Genomic DNA, 16,903 nt, shown 5'->3' on the forward strand with positions numbered 1-16,903 from the left:
CAACTCACAGATAACACAGTAGATTTCCAGTTTGAACGAGTTTTTTATTACTTTTCCAAGTAAGAATACTTTACGATTCCAACGAAGTATTATTTAACTTTCACTGGAGTGAAAAAAATCCGTCTGTGGTAAAACAATTTACTTTTTTATTTGTTGAATGCTTCAGGAACATGTGATTTTTTATTGTACTCTTGCACGCAAACCAGGATTAAGACGTGATAAGATAATGACGAATATGGGAAATTCAATGGATTTGTTTTACTAGTGAATCAGTACGAATGATGCCGGAACAATTTATTGCACATTCTATCTGGTCACGAGACAATTGGCGCAAACACGTGGCCTTAAGATGTATGCATTATTAAAGAAAAGGCTTAACATTCAACCCTTCAAGGAATTCTTTATTCAATAAACACTGCTGATCAGTTTATAAGCATAGTTTAATTTCCATAACTGATAAAGAGGTGGTACAAAATGATGGGATACTGGGTTTCGGACTATTATGGACATTTTTTTTAAATTAAACTTTTGTTCTGTCATGTGACTTTGTGGTATTTACTTTAATAATACCTAAGTCTTAAGTGTAAGTCGTAAGTATAAGTTAAATAAGTAAGAAAAAAATGTTTCATCCGATTTATACTGAAATCATTGGCAGTATATGATTTTCCTAAAGAGATTTTCTCTCATTTGGGAGCTGAACCTATGCAAATCCGTGCTCTAACTGCTGTACGCGCACGATCAGTCCTTACCTCCAAATTTTCAGACTGTTGACATTCTCTCAGATTTTAAACAACCCGCTTTCCCAGTTCTACCCTCCATTGCTTATATACAAATCTAAAAAATGCCCGGTTTTTATATAAGATAACAATAGGCAGGTAGAAAAACATGTGGGTATCGATAATGTTTCTACCTTTGCGGTTTTTTCTCCAAGGTAGTCATTTTAGTTTCATAAAACTATCTCCTTTACTGAAAATTTCTTTGCCCATTTTTTTTGCCCCTTAAATACTTTTCTTGAACATATGGACCGACTCAGTATACCACAAGTCGCGTGTGAAGGATCAGCTTCGATCCTTGTTTTTCTTTCTTCGTTGAATTTTCGTTTCATTTCTGGTTATTATAGTTTATTGTGTACTTATGCCTTCCACTACATAGTAATTAGTTGTTTGAAAAATAGTACCAAGTGTTAAGGATGTTGATAAATTTGCCACCATGTGTCCTACGGTGATGATTTTCTAAGGTTGGTACAGTGTTACGTTTGGTACGGTGTTTTTAGTTCTAATCAAACAGCGTTCTACTTCCGGCAAACGCAAACCAGCTTATCGTTGCAATAGCCTCCACGGAAGCCCTTGACGATACAGTGGGCTGCACAGGCACTGCTGCCGATATTGGTTCCGCTGGTCAAATCGCAGGTTGCCCGCTTGAACCGCTGATGTCCCTCCAGGACATCTGCGACCAACGAGGATTGTTCCGGCTCTGTTAAGCACATGGTAAAGAAGATCAAATGCATATGGTTAGTTAAAAAATGCATGTCCATTACGATTCTTCCATAAACACTTACCTGGGCCAGTTTCAACAACCAATGCTCCATTCTCTTCCGGATCGGCTTGGCCCGAGGGGTATCCGTTGGAACAGACAGCCAGCACCACCACAACCAGCACGAGGCCAGTTTTCGCCAGAGCAAATGTATTTTTGCAGAACATTTTTAACGATCGTTGAGTTGTGTTGTGTCTTTGTAGAGTACTGCTACTATATTTTGTACCAGATGCTGTCGATTGACTGATCCTGTGAGTTCCTGCTCGGTGGCTTATATACGCGATGGTTGTTCATACCACCGGGTGCATTAAAAAATCACCGACATCAGTCAATCGGAACAAACGCTCTGCGCCCTTGGAGGCATCCGGAGCGTCTTTGGCACGTCGCGAACTCAGCCGGTGAATCACCGATAGCAGGAGAGACAAGGTTCCCATGTGTGTATCTTATGTAGAGTGTAACGTTCGCGGTGTTCCTTACTGCGGAATTGCTGATTGGCTTTGTTTTGGTTTTCTAGGTTTTACGATGTGCTGGTAAAAAAATTTCTAAGGGGATTTTCTGGATTCCGTTATTCAGAAGTAGACATTTGAAAGATTCATTAAGGGTTGTGAAACAAAGTAGTCAACTCAAAGGGCAAAAACCTAACTATCTTGCTCTTCCGTTGCAAATGTGTTTACTTTCACATCATAGCTTACTTTTCAACTCTTCTCGCACTGGCATTTCCACATTTCGATTACTTTTCCTACTCAAAGAAAGCCTTCGGTATACCGATCGATTTCAGTACCGAAAAGAATCCTGTCGAGAGAGCCATGTGTGAAAAAAAGAAACTGTGCATATGTTAAAACGAGGGTTTCGGTTTATACAGCGCCTTTCGTTGCCTGTTCGGGAAAAGGCTTTGCAAAAGCATATAACCATTGCCACTTGAACTTGAACGCCCCTCTTGTTTCATGCTTACCCTGGTCAGTTATTGCATCCAGATGTGGGAAACTTTAGATATACTTTTCCCATTCCTTCTTCCATGCCGCAGGTCCTCAAACGTATCAAGTGTAAAGATTCTGGGATAACGTTGTCGTTCTGGGAAAAATGTTAAACCGACACATAGACTGCATCCTGTATGCTACGTAAAACGAAACGCTACAAATTTGTTACAAAGTCATAAGACCCCCCGTGTGTGTTTGGTCTATTTTAATATTTATATCCAACCAGAACCAAAAGAAAAAAGTGTGTTCTGTTACTTAGACAACATGCTTCGCATATAGCCGCTAGAACTCGCTTGCTTCAAGGGTTTGAGGATCGCTGGAATCGTAATGGTTCTAGAGGCCTTTCTAATATCTTTTATCACTTTTTTCCTCCGTGCAGACTGGAAGTTATTTTCCCTCTTTGAATTATGTTTATGACTTTGGATTTCACTACTTTGTAAGTTATATCGTCCACGGGCATACCAGAAACTGTCCGCGTACTCAAGTTTTGCTTCGTAATGTTGGCTAGAAGGGTTTTGGTTCCTGTCGTTCACTCTATTTGAAACAAATGCAGTTGTAAACAAATTTGTCGACGTCTACAGCGTAGCTACAATATTCGTCTTTGTTCGCTGAGCTCTTCGGTGGTAAATGTTCGAGATTTTCTAAGCGATTGTCAAAGCACGTACTGGCAATAACACTTTCTGGTGTTCAATTATGTCTTGGCAATTGATTTCAAACAGTAACGTACATAATTATGTTAATACAATATATATGTTGATGAAATAAAGTCTGCCCATCAGCACTAGGGGGATTTAATTGTCCGCGGGGTTTCAAATCTCAACCGAGAGAGGAAAAATATGTAGTAAACCCGTAATGGGCAGACATGACCAAAAACTGTTTTTATTCCAAAAAAAGATGAAGAAGAAGTTTGATGAGAAGAAGAAATAATGAAATATTTGAAAAGACCATATTGTACATCAGATATAAGCTTGATCGAAAATCATAAAATGATGTTTAATTGTTGGGAACGATTGTAAAAACTATTTACTTTTGCTAATGGTGTAATCCCATGAAGTGTTTCATATAGTTTCAAAAAATTAAGTGTTAATAGCAATATGTAAGTGAAATTTTTAAAGAAATTTGATATGTAGAATTTAAGCAATGGTTACAAAAATTCAACAAACAGATATCATTGCAATTTTATAAGCAATACGGCCAGGCCGTTCTTTCTGAAAAATAAATAAATATCATTGCAATTTAAAACATTGTTTAAAATTATTGCGCAATGTGCCCTCTTTTTCTCCTTTGGAGTATCGACCGGGTTCAGTAATGCCTTCCCTGTTGACATTAACTGCACTGTTGAATCTAATCAGCATAACTTAACGACATACTTAATAGATCTTCATTTTGTCACTTTGTATTTTTTATTTAATATTTTTTTAATTGTACCACTTAGCGGCTCATTTGTCGGTGGGATAGGTTCATATTAACTGGCACTTAGATTTACAGAAACCGCCTGTCAAGTTCGTAGATCGTTGTTGGGTCAATTCATCTCCGGCAGACACAAACTCGCTTCCGGTTGCAATATCCACCTCGGTAGCGTTTGGCAATGCAGTGCGCGGCACAGAGAGAGCTCCCAACTCCAAATCCACTGGCTAAATCACAAGTTGCCCGCTTCGCTCGATTGTGCTCTATCGCGGTATGGTGCGTCTCTCCTGGGAGCTCATCAACTAAACAAAAGTTCGGCAGACATATTGCAATTTAGTTATTGATGCTGTTGGCAAACATAATGGTACTGAGTCAGCTCAATGTGTCTCTTACAGAGTGTGTTGAGGGCTGCATTGGTTTCTAGAGGCTGTTGACGTTCTGTGGGAGCTTCGGCCGAGGCTTTGCTGTTCAGCGTCACCGCCAAAACGACGGCAACGGTAAAGACGATCGAGCTACACTTCATTATGGTTGATAGTTACTGAAGAAGATTACTAAAAAAAAAGAGGTATGATACACAAACACCTGATGTCAGCTCTCTCAAGTTGAACGACGATTGATTGGTTACTTTAGTGAATCTTTCGTCTTTTATACAAACTCTGGGGATGGTTCGATCCACGTTCGCTTCCCCGTTCAGAACAATTTTCCCGTAAATCCCCGCAATCGGGAAGCAACGCATCCCACGTCGGGTACGGGTTTTCCCGAACTGAAGGGGAAGTACCGCATACGATCGAAAGGAGGAACCGTGTTGGTAACGGGTGAAGTACCTTTTTGCTGGAACCCTTATTATAATTAGTATGCCAAAGTAGACTGTATCTAGTATACTTACCATGTGAATTAATTGGCTTTTGCCACCTAGAATCGATCGTACCGTTGCAAATTATCATAATTCAATGAGTAGAGATCAAGATCAAGATAAGTAGAGATTATGAGTAGATGCTCGATCTGGCCATCGTATACCTCCAAAATTGCCCAATGTGTTGCCAATTACATCAGTTGATATCGCCAAACACAGATTTGTGTCGAAAACGACGTATGAATCAGTCAATTCAACGGCATTTCAAACATCTGACATTCAATCCACCGTAAAGACCTAAAACAATCAGATTTATAACACCAAACTATTTGTTGTTGATTTGTTTATTTTGAATAGACTGCGATTGTTCCAATGTTGTAAAATCAATTGCTTTGATAGTAATGCGTGATAAGAGGGTTTATACTAAGATCATTTCAATATTTGTTAAATGCAGCCATTAATATTAAACATTGTTTTCATTTCGAATCTAATTTTATTGTGTTAGTAATAAGTAAGCAAACGAAAGAACACAACCAATTGTTTTAGGAAATTCTTACCAACCCGAAAAAGTGTGCCAACAAGGTTACAATTGCTGGATAATAATGCTGAACTCTCATTACGAGCAGCCTAAAAAATTGGAAGTCACCAACATACACATGTCTATACATTTGGATTCCTTTGGTTTTACGAAGGCTCGAACACTAGAAAACCTGCCCTTTAATCAAAACTGTAGTTATAAAGCATACATTCTTGTCCGAAAACTGGGTACACTATTACATATCTGTTTGTTTTTTGTTTTTCTTTTTATTTATGCGATAAGGATTTACATTCCAGCAATCTTAAACTGTAACTACGAATTAGTCAAACTTAGTACGAAAAAGCTTGACTATAAAATAAAATTTCATCTATGAATATCGTATGACTAAAATTCCTTGAAATGCAAAGCTTGGAATAAAAAATAAAAAATTAAATGCAATTTAAAGTATTCATTCGAGATTGTTTGTTTCAATTGGCCAATACAATCTTTTCGCTACAGTAGTGTTACATTTTAAGGAAAATTGACTCAACCAGTTGATTGTGCAGTAAACAAGAGTACGTTTTACAGTTTGCAAACATATTGATGAAAGTTGTTCAACATGAAGATAAAAAATGTTCACTATGCATTGACAAGTGACAATGTTTCTCATTCATGGACATATGTACGCTTTTCGTTATGTATTATGTTTATTAAGAAACTCGTACATCTGTTATTCAATATCGGTGGATTGGATTTTTATCTTTGTGTTGTAGTAACGGGCAGCAATCAGAAGGATTTATGTTTTCCGTGTATCACATACAAAAATAATGTAATGTTTGCTTTGCTCATCAATCACTATCACGGTCGTTTCATGGCATTAGGCAATTGTGAAGTCTCGTCTTTTATTTTTCATTGTCAACTGTCAGTGCCTCTAGAGTGCTCTCTTCAGTTGCTGTAAGTGCACTTGATGTAGTTTGTTTTATGTAATCAATACTGATGTTTACCATCCATTTTTCATATGACTTTCGAATTGCTTAGTAGAATGACATGAGCTTTATGAATATTTACCTGTTTGTTTTTTTTGCTATATATTAGAAAAAAAAACCTGCACTCTTCTACATCCCCCATTCCGCTAATAGTAGCTAAATAATTCCGTTCTCTTAAACCGCAAATAGACGAACCTTCTAAATCAATCCCACCGTTATGGTTCATCCATGTAAAATAATCATATTATTAATAGTTGCTAGCTATTGTAATGAATCATAAACGACGTTGGGGTAGGTTGGTAGTATTTTCTTTTCGCCGTCGGCCGCGGTTTGTGGTCACTGTGCTCTCATGGTGGTCAAGTATCGCGTGCTCCTCATACGTACGCATTTCCGTAGCCACATACCGTGCGCTATCGCAGCCAGTCCCTGTGCGACAATTATCCCATTTTACCACGGGCTGGCTAGGTAGGATGGGGCCTGGGCAGCAAGCACGCGTATCCTGACGTGGCGCAACACTGCTGGCGGTCGGGCTTATGCTGAGTCAACCTGCAGTGCAAAGCAAAGGGACACGTCGTCGGGCGTCGGTCCTTGATCAATACCGGGCGGCAATTGTGCTTGGAGTGCCCGAGCGGTACAATGTGAGTTTCGGATTCGATCAGGACGAAAGTCAAGTGCAGTTTCCGGTGTTATTGCGATTCAATTAGCGGTTCCGTTTTCAGTGACGATGATGAGTGATTGTTGTGATTGCGTCCACGGAAGTTTTACTAGTTCTTGAAGTGTAACTGCAAAACGTAGCTTACAAGAAGATTGAATGTACGAAAGTTGGCTCTCCGTCTTTTCTGTGAAAGTTAGTTGCATGTTGATTCATTAGATTCGCATGAATTTTAGTGTGTTAATTTTCGCTAGAGATAGAACGATAATGAATGATGATTTAAGCAATGTTTTAGCAAAGATGTTATGAATATTCTGCAATTTATTCTGGGAAGGCTGTAAGTGTATTTTAAGTGACGAAAAGTTAATATCTATTATTTGGCGTGAATTCATCATGCGAATGGATTCTTTTCATTTCTTTATTTTATTTTACTCTCATTTGAAAGTCTTTTTTGTGATGGGTAATCACGTGGATGATAAAACCTAGAACGTTTCTGTGGCAAAAGTAGAGTTTTTACTAATTTAGTGAGTCGATCGTCTAGCTGGATGTATTTCAATATTTGTTTGATAGTTATTGTTTTATCGATTCAAGAAAATATACAAAAACTTGCTTTACTTAATTGCCGAAATGTAAATTACTATCACTAGAAGGCAACGAAAATGTTTATGAGTCAACTGGATAAATGTTTAATGTGTGCATGTTTATGAATAAACTATGTGATTTGTGGTAGTAAACATAATCAGAAATGTTTATTTTCCATATTTGTTAATCTTCTATGCACAGATTGATTTATGTTTGTTTTTTTCTTATATGTATGACACATTTTTTCCGCATATTTTAATCGAGTTATGCTGTTTAATCGCCAATTAATTATTGTCCTTATCAAAACTGGATGCATATTCAAACATTGCTTTTTACTAAGCACAATGGGTCCTTTGTAGCAAGAAAATGTATGATTCCACTGGACTAACTTTATTCTTTTGTTTTTATCGTAGGCAGAATTTAAAAAAAAACCAACAGAAATTAGAAAAAATCGATTGAACATTATATTCAATACATTTTTATATTTATAGTAACCAAATTTTTAAGCAAAGGCTTGCTAGTTCGCATTTAATTTTCCCACAGGAGGATGTCGTTTGGGTTTGAAGGGAACACACTATAATCCGGCAAATACGCTAACAAAGTTTCATACGTTTCACAGCTAGCTTGAATTTACAGTACGGTACGTAGTATCAGTTTACGTCAAAAGAGCCACCCTGACTTAGTGAGGTTCCTCGAAGCGAGTACTTGTGGGAATATAAATAAGGTGCGTCTAATGCGTCACTGGATGTTAGTGATGACGCACTGGTAGCTCATCTGAGATGGAATAATGTTGACCACCATCCACCTTATAACCCGAGCTACAAAGTCGAGCTTTCATTATCGTCCATCTTGCTCAAAATTTTAATTTTAATTCTTAACGTGTTTGATTGTACTACTCCATTTTTTATGCGGCTCAGCATCCCTAGTCCTTGGCCTCTCTCTTGGAGCAAAATGTCTCTGTTTCTATCGGACGGCACACATCCCCGTTACATTTTGAATTTTTTTAAAGAAGGTCCTGAAAATTATACTTTACTGAAAAATTGGTTAGTTGAGCCATACTGGTATGGTTAGCCTGTTTAGTGTAGATTGTAGCTAATGTTACCAGGCAGCTGGGCAGCTTTATGTATGATATGTGTGAGCAAAAATAAAGTTTACCAAAAGGATCAGGAATTGGATTAGTATTGGGTCGTGTGTTACTGTGCTACTCAACACACACCGCACAGTAAAATCATCATGCACATTGAAAAAACTTTGTGGTAGCACAATAAATTGTGATACCGTCATACCAATAAAGTGTTTAACTCACACTGGCTGATTGAAGTCGGAGAAAAATAATTTTCCAATCTTGTAGGAGTTATCAGTTGTATGCAGGCCTTGCATATCAACTAAAACGCTACTAAAATAGCAAAAATATTAATCATCAAACATAATTTAGTGCGAATTTTAACACTCATTGAGTATGAGTTATGAGTATGTGTTGTAAGGACCATAAAAAGCATGAGAGATTCATATAAACATTGTGTGCAAAAGAATATTCGTGAAGGGGAAAACATATAACTACCATTAACGGAAAAATCTTAAAATAAACTGTGTGTGCTACCACAGTACGGCACATCAAAAAGTGTTACTTGACCCAACAATAATTTGGATGTATTCACCTAATCCCAACACACATCGTGGGGCGATACCGTTACGCGCGCTTATCTTATCTACCTGCGTTGCGCTTAATCGCATCTTATCCTACGTTTCCCGATATCGATACCACTGGATTTCGTTTGTTGCCATTTTTTTCCTACGAAAACCCTACCCTGGTCACGTTTCAATCGACAACAGCGCCCACAGTGCTCTCCATGTCACTGTCGAACGCTGTTGTAGACACGTGGTCGTGGCCGTGGTCGTCCAGGGTGGTTATTAGTGCGTTACGTTACGCTGACATCTTCTACCGAGTGTCGCACCAGATGCTGAACCAAAACTACCCAACCTGAGTGCATTAATGATGGATTGCTCAATTAAGGTCTTTCAAAAATCGAAATAAATAGTGTTATTGAGCGGGTGTGTGTGGGTGAGGGGGCAATTCTATATTTTCCATTGGTTCGGTTATCTTGAACAGATACATTTTGTTTTATCTTTGAAAAAGTGCAACCGTTTCGCGTTATTGACAGATCTTTTTCTCTTCCCTTTCCCTTGCAGAACTTAAATCATTCAGGATGCGGAAGAAATTCGTACAAACACTAGCTGCGCGGCAGCTGGAGTACGGCAGCCATATACGCGCACAAGAAGACATGGATTGTGACAAGCAGACCGAGCAACAACAGCACCAAACGGATGGGTCCAGTGAGGAAATCATCGAGATTCTCGATGACGACCAGGAGGTCGAGCTGATGATGGAACGCCACCGGAAGTACCATCCGCGAAAGTACGTCAACCTACAGCATCCACCGTCGAAGATTTATTACGACAAAATCGACAAGATCGTGTCGCCGCTTGGTGACAAGGAGGACCAGGAGGATGAGGACGAACGGAACCAGCTGGTGATCGAGGAGAGCAGTCCGAGGGAGCTAAACAATAACAGTATCAGTAGTAGCTCGCTTTCGAGTAGCGTTAGCGGGGCCCACGACGACCGAACCCTTTCACCGGGAAATGCCATTCCGAGGACCGAAGAGGAGGCGCTCCTGCTGCAAGAGTACCACTACCGGCGTCTGTACGGGTACGGCAGTCACCTCGCGCTCCACACCGTCGCCCCTGGTGGGCGACCCAGTAGTAGGGATTTGCAACAGCCGCATCAAAAGAGACTGAAACGAGCTAGCCAAAAGTCATCATCGGATCTACCGGGGTCCCTGATGGGACCACCAGCTTATCCACACCCGTCTCACTCAGCGGGATATGAACGAACGAATCCGTACGGCCATCGGTCAGTGCCATATGATAGAAACCAATCGCAATCGCATGTGCCTTATTATCGTCGGAAGGAGGAACGCCGTATGTCTGTCCATTCCGTACCACGTGCTTCACAGGGGGAGACAAATGGCGTCTTCGGGGTTTCAGGATCGAGGAAAGAGGAAAGAGCTAAACGAGAATCGAAAAGGTATGTATTATGATTCCTTTAGGCGTACATATCAAATAGGCGGTATGTAAACTAGGATAAGGATTTCTTCTTATTAACTTTCTTCGAACAATGCATCGAGGAACGCTAACAACATTCGAGTAAAAATAATAACCATCGTAGCGCAGAGTTCAGTAATGTGGTCAATATTTTATTTAATGTTGTAATGTTAAACTATTATAAAAATGCATAACTGATAAATAATCCAGCAAAATTGTCTTAACAAAACATACCAATCAGACAAATCAAGAAGTACGTAGCACAGTTAGCTAATTACGTATGTAAATAGTTATTACTAGCTTGACGCCCCGGCGTTGCTCGGTGACGCAGGGATTGAGAAAAGAATTATGGTTTTAACTAATACTTGAAAGATATGTTTGAATGTAATAGTAACAATAACGACATATTTAAAATGTTTAACATTTCATCAATTTCCACGTAATGTATAAACCTTAGCGTAACTATGTTGGATACACCTTGACATTTGTTTACATGCTTGTTTTGTTTGTGTTAGTAAAACTGAGTTTAAATTGTAAAATTTAGTTAATTTTATCAAAAAATAGTGATCAAACAAACCTTCAACAACATCTGCAGTACTTAAACTTAATGTGTGAAAAGTTTCAGAAGCGACGGTTCAGTATTGGTCGAGTTTTTAGTGTACACAGAATTCCATACATAAAAAAAAGCTAAAATATGTAGTAGATTTGTTAAGCCATTCGTTATGGGTTTCACAAAGTTCTTCCTTTGTATTGCAGCAATTCCGCATTTTCACCACCACTTGATGCACCACAGAGTACATCCCACAACAGCCATCACGCGAGTGCTGCTCCCCTGTCTCTAGCAGTTCCTCCCGTGACCGAAACGAGTGCCATCGTAACACCACACACGCCACCCTACTACCAGCAGCAACAGGCATACCATCGATCGTCCAGCACAGGGCGCTCTAAGAGCACCGAAGCCAACAGCTACCTGGCGCTGGAGGATTGGTACCGGAGTGGTGGTGTACCACCACCGCACATGCTCACGGCCGCTGACCTCCAGTCCCTGTACTACTATCACTACTATTTCAACAAGATGGCCGCATCCAGCGTGTACCACCATCCGTACCGGGATCACACGCTACCTTCAACTGCCACCACCGTCGGGTTGACGCCAGCAATCGGAGCCATGAGCACTGTCCCACCCATGGCGGGCACTGCATTAGTTGAATCCACTTATCCGCCACCGCATTATGGCTTTGCGAAAGGACCCTCGGACCAGCCACCTCTCTACGGTAGTCATCAACCATACGACTATGCGCCCTACCATACTGTCCTTGCCAAATCTGGGTGAGTGTTTACTTTTAGTGCATTTTGCATCCTACCTGTTTCACAAGAGCGGAGTAAACTCGGTAATGCTTTTGTTTGAGTTTATACAGTTTTTCACAAGTTTGTTGGACCAAACTTGAAGGGTAACATAGCCATGAAATTCGCAAAATTCGTATTGTAGAGAAGTTTACTTTCGCTGTACTATTTACTGCTGGCCGTAATGTATGAGTCAGCTGTGGTAATAAATGCGTTATCAGCTCAATTGATGTTTCCAATTCGTAATATTTGTGAATTGCAGTAATGATTGACTTAGCTACTAACTCACTAATTAACTGAATTCAATAATAACAACTTATAGCTTAAATACAAGGAAAAGTGTTCTACAAAGTCTACGAGAAGTCACCCAGGAATAAGAAAGATGTTATGGAGCCCAATGCATAAGAATATAGTACTTGGCTAACAGTAGAAGCACAAGGATATCTCGATACTGGAATTCGATATCTAATTTGGGAGTTGTGGTTGTGACTTGCTTGTTAAACACAGGATACACAAAAAAAAAATCTGAATTTGTTTATTCTAATACAATATGTTTCTTTTAACAGATACATGCCGACACCGTCAGGCCAGTCACAGTCAGCCATAGCTTCAACAGTGCCAGCTTCTTCTGTATCCTCCTCGCCACCGGCGGATATCATTCGCCCAAGTGTCATCAATCACACACACATCTCTACCACTGTGCCACAGAACGTACCGCGTACTGTTCCGATTAACCTAGTCCATCGACCGACGCCATCGCAGGGAGGAATGGTGGCTGCCGAACATATGAATGCTTTTCAATCGCCTGCTACTTCTCGGGGCGAGCAAGAACCACAACAGCCTAAGATATTACCTGCGAGACCAATGCCTACTAGACCCCGAGTAACTACTGTAGAACAACAAGAAGGGAGCAAAAGGTATGCTGGAGACAGCGAACGTGCCAGTGGGGTCACTAGCCAGGTGGTTGTCAGTACCGCCGCCGTCAACAATGCCAGCCAAATCGTCCCTTCTGTGGGAAGTTCGAGTGTTCCATCAAAGCCTAAGGTGCCTCAGAAAGGAGCGGATAGCAGTGCCAAGAAAACTGCCGTGGCAAACCTACCAGCTGCACCGTTGGCCATTTCACGCAGCGAAGTATCACCACCACCACCACTACCACCACCTATTCAAAGCAGACCACGTGGCCGTCCTCCGGGAACGAAGAACAAGGATTCAGCCAAGGCAATAGCAGCAAGGGCAAGCGTACCGGGAGCAGAGCCAAAAGTGACAGGGCCACCAGCACCAGTTGTTGCGTCAGTGGTGAGGGACGTACAGGAACTGAGCCCTGCTGCTATCAGCGCCCGGGTGGAAAGCATGAAGCAGGAAATAGACATCTTCCTAAATCGGCGGCGCACGGAGGTCATCACCACCATGCGCCTCTACTCGATCGGGCACCTTGAGTACACCGGGCTGCTGCATGAGATGAAACGGCACACCATCGTGTACCGTGACTTCCTGATGGTGGCGTACGAGTTGATGAAACGGGCGCGCCTGCACGGGTTCGTCCGGGAACCACCGATCGAACTGGACTACTGCTGGAAGAGCCCACCGCAAGAGTTTGCCGACTACTTCGCGCAGAACGAGCAGTGCAGCATGGGGTTCGTGAAGGAGAATTTTGACTTCCTGGCGCTGATCGTGGACAATCTGCTAAAACAGTACATCGATCCGCTGAAGTATTTTCTCCTTACCTACGTGCTCGGACTTCGGCCAAAGTAATTGGTCGGTTCGGGAAACCGCACACCCGCATGAGGGGGAGATAAACATTGTTTGGAAAAGACAAATCAGGGTGTTTTGCATTTAACTAGAAGCTTTCTACCAAAGTGTTGGGTTTGTCGCTCTTTACGGCATGCAACCCCAATTATGTAAGAATAGTAGGTAAGCTCAGATGCTAGGGGTTCATGTTCATCAAGCAAAAGACGCCATTTATTTTTTAATTTAATTTAATTTAATCCAATTCGAATACAACCTCACAGTTTCGGCTGTTATTATCGATTTTAATATTTCCTCCTAAGTCATGTGTTTTCATGATAGTTATTACCATAAAGTGCTCGAATATTAACGTTTGAAGTCTTTATTCTAGTTTTACTTACGATGCGTACACATTTAATTACTCTTTTTGTTGAAAAGCATTTGTTTTTCGTTGAATAAAATAAGATTAAATAGTGGATTTTAACTATCTTATCGGAAAACGCTAGAATAGTCTCATAGCGAACGACGTCTTTTGCAATGTTATAACTTTAAGTAATTCAAAGATGATTTTAGGGATTCTTTTTCTGTAAATAGACATTTAAAGATAAAAAAGTGATGTTTTTTAAACTTATTTCTACTGTACTTATTGCATCATGGTTGTCAAATCTAGCTTCATTAGTGGTATTTACTGTAAAACTAGCGCTAGCTGGTGCCACTTACAGGTATTCGTTTTGATAGAGCGTCTAACCACAGGTAGAAGAATGGTGTTTTATGAAAATATATTAATCAGATCCATTTTTGCTAAATCTGAATTATTAGGACCTATCTGCGTTTTCAATGATGTGACTGTTGGATTCAAAATCAACCAATGTAGTTGCATACCGACCGCTAGAGGACGCTTGAGCGATAAATATGCGTACCCGGTTCGACAACCTCTGCCTAACGGTAATAATGTCATATTTCCCGGTTCGTTTGTTGTTGAAAACACGGTTGCTAGGAACTAGTGTTGGCAGAATCGGGATTCGCTAGATTTGAAGATTCGATCCCTGGACGGATTCCAAAGATTCGAATCCCAATTGACGGATTCTAAAGATTCGAATCCCATCTGACAGATTCTAAAGATTTGATTTGATTAGGATTCGAATCAGATTTGATTGGTTTGGGACTCTATTTGATTCGATTCTGACTTGATCCTAAACTGTTTGAATCGACTCATAATGATTTGAGTCGAATTAGTCACATAACTAGTGGATCTAGAGACAATGTAATTGATTTAAGTTTACTCAAATCGAACGCTGGGTAGAATGTCCAATGGACATAGATTGAATTTTTTACGCGATTTGCAAGTTAGGCTCTAGAAAAACTCCTGCATATTCCAAAAAAGGACTAGATTGTTCGTGTTGTTTGAATAAAATTAGAAGAATAATGTCAACTATACTGATATTCTTATGTAAATGATGGTAAAAGAGTAAATGAGGCCCCGGCCGCCATGTTTTCGATCGTGGCTACACCTCTTGTGGACGTTTAAACTGAATGTATGCAATTGGTGATACATTAATTCGTTAAATTCAACCTACGAGTATTTGAACCGTAGTGTGTACCGTTAATTTCGGCTACGCAATCAATCTAGTGGTGCGGTATGAGGGGGGCCCACGGGCCCCCCTTATTTCTCAAAACTATAACAAACTCTCTTTTTCGGTAGACCTAGCGCAGTCCGCTCGCTTCGCTCGCTGCGGGCGCGCCGCCGTTTCCAAATCATTTCTTCGGCTAAACTCATTGTTTCATGCTGTCCATCATGTGTGGTATAGTTTAGTTACTAGTAACTTACAGTAACTTAACATGTAAAAGTATATTAACCCGCATTCACCCTCCACTGCGTGATTAGTTTAAACCGTTATGTTCTTTTAAGCGAACCGTTTGCGATCAAATATTTGAAAAGTATGAATGCGTCGCGCTTTGCATAGCTTCAGGCGCTTAATGTGAACCAGTAGGAAGAGGAGAATCTAGCCCGGGGCCTCATTTACTCTTTTACCAATGATTCATTGAATTAAACACATCATATGAAAAATCGGCATTAGAGCATGTACGATATGACGGATTGGGATTCGGATCCGAAGATCCGGATCTCAGAATGGATTTGAATCGAAAGATTCAAATCCCTGTAGGGATTCAGTTTCCCCATCACTACGCACAGTACCGTCGGATACGTTTCAAATTATTGAAACACATTGGAGACGAAACTTAATAAGGTAAAAGAAACCGTTATAAGCGCCTGTAGTTATGCAATTCAAAAGCAATATCGGAAGGCACTTTGCAAGAGCTGCAATTACAGCGGTAGCTAACCAAATAAGCTTATCAAATCAGGATTTTTACATTGAATCTGTATTTGGAATGTTTTAAATACAAAATGTTCAATAAGAACAATCATTGTGCAATGTTCCATATTTTCTAACAAACACTACAAACTCTAGTACAAATTCTAAGCGTTGTGAAAAGTACCTTAAAAACTTAAAACCACTCCAAAACAAAAGTTCATGAAAATCTTTGTTCCAAATAAGCAGTGGTTAATAAATTTACCAAATATGGAACGAACAAACGTTAATATAATAAAATGAGTGGTGACACTTTTTTCCAGTACCTGTTGATGTTATGTTAAATAGAAACAGAATAACTACTGTTAAATGTTTGTTTAGATTTTAATTGTATTTTCACTTATAACCATACAGTTTGTTTATCCTCTTTAATGATATTTCACTATCATTAAGAAGCGTTGTTATATTATCTAGGTAATCGTATCCTAATTGATATCCCTTTTATCGCCAGTGCATCGCACAATGCGTGCCTAACGATACGGTGGACGATCACCCGTACCATACACTACCCAATCTGCTAATACAAGCTGCTTAATTATGATCGTTCGCTCCCTACCCATTGCTGTTATGGTTGTGGTTCTTTACTCAGCTCCAATACCTGTCATATTTGTTCTTTTGCTCTTTGGGTGTGTCGCTATGGTTTGAACGGCAGGTTTTGCAAAAGTAGTTTTTTTTGTTGTTGTATGTGTTATCTTGTCCAACCAAGGAATTGGGACTAAACTACCGAAACGAGATGTAAAATGAATCTGCTTGTGAAAACAACAAGTCCGCCGTTGGCGTGTTGGTAGTTCGAGGGTTGCTATGTTAAACGATATACCGAACACAACAAATAAATGCAATCCCAAAGGAAGTA

The 16,903-nt window shown here is 40.1% G+C and overlaps 2 protein-coding genes across 2 annotated transcripts; both read right to left on the reverse strand.

Moving 5' to 3' along the window:
- Nucleotides 1-1,291: 1,291 nt before the first annotated feature.
- LOC131284005 (defensin-like) lies at nucleotides 1,292-1,700 on the reverse strand. Its single transcript, XM_058312859.1, has 2 exons — nucleotides 1,559-1,700; nucleotides 1,292-1,473 (listed from the first exon to the last, which is right to left on the reverse strand). The coding sequence occupies exons 1-2, from the start codon at nucleotides 1,698-1,700 to the stop codon at nucleotides 1,292-1,294; spliced, it is 324 nt and encodes a 107-aa protein (XP_058168842.1).
- Nucleotides 1,701-4,037: 2,337 nt separating this feature from the next.
- LOC131284006 (defensin-like) lies at nucleotides 4,038-4,455 on the reverse strand. Its single transcript, XM_058312860.1, has 2 exons — nucleotides 4,311-4,455; nucleotides 4,038-4,219 (listed from the first exon to the last, which is right to left on the reverse strand). Exons 1-2 carry the CDS (start codon nucleotides 4,438-4,440, stop codon nucleotides 4,038-4,040), a joined length of 312 nt encoding a protein of 103 aa, XP_058168843.1. The 5' UTR covers nucleotides 4,441-4,455.
- Between the last annotated feature and the right edge of the window lie 12,448 nt (nucleotides 4,456-16,903).

This window comes from Anopheles ziemanni, chromosome 3 (genome assembly GCF_943734765.1).
Source record: "Anopheles ziemanni chromosome 3, idAnoZiCoDA_A2_x.2, whole genome shotgun sequence".
NCBI lineage: Eukaryota > Metazoa > Arthropoda > Insecta > Diptera > Culicidae > Anopheles > Anopheles ziemanni.

What these genes read in the sequence shown, in the direction of transcription:
- LOC131284005 (XM_058312859.1), bottom strand. Translation starts at nt 1,700, where the DNA reads ATGTTCTGCAAAAATACATTTGCTCTGGCGAAAACTGGCCTCGTGCTG. An exon ending in GGTTGTTGAAACTGGCCCAG is followed by an intron (nt 1,474 to 1,558) that starts GTAAGTGTTTAT and finishes TGTGCTTAACAG; the next exon opens with AGCCGGAACAATCCTCGTTG.
- LOC131284006 (XM_058312860.1), bottom strand. Translation starts at nt 4,440, where the DNA reads ATGAAGTGTAGCTCGATCGTCTTTACCGTTGCCGTCGTTTTGGCGGTG. An exon ending in TGCAGCCCTCAACACACTCT is followed by an intron (nt 4,220 to 4,310) that starts GTAAGAGACACA and finishes ACTTTTGTTTAG; the next exon opens with TTGATGAGCTCCCAGGAGAG.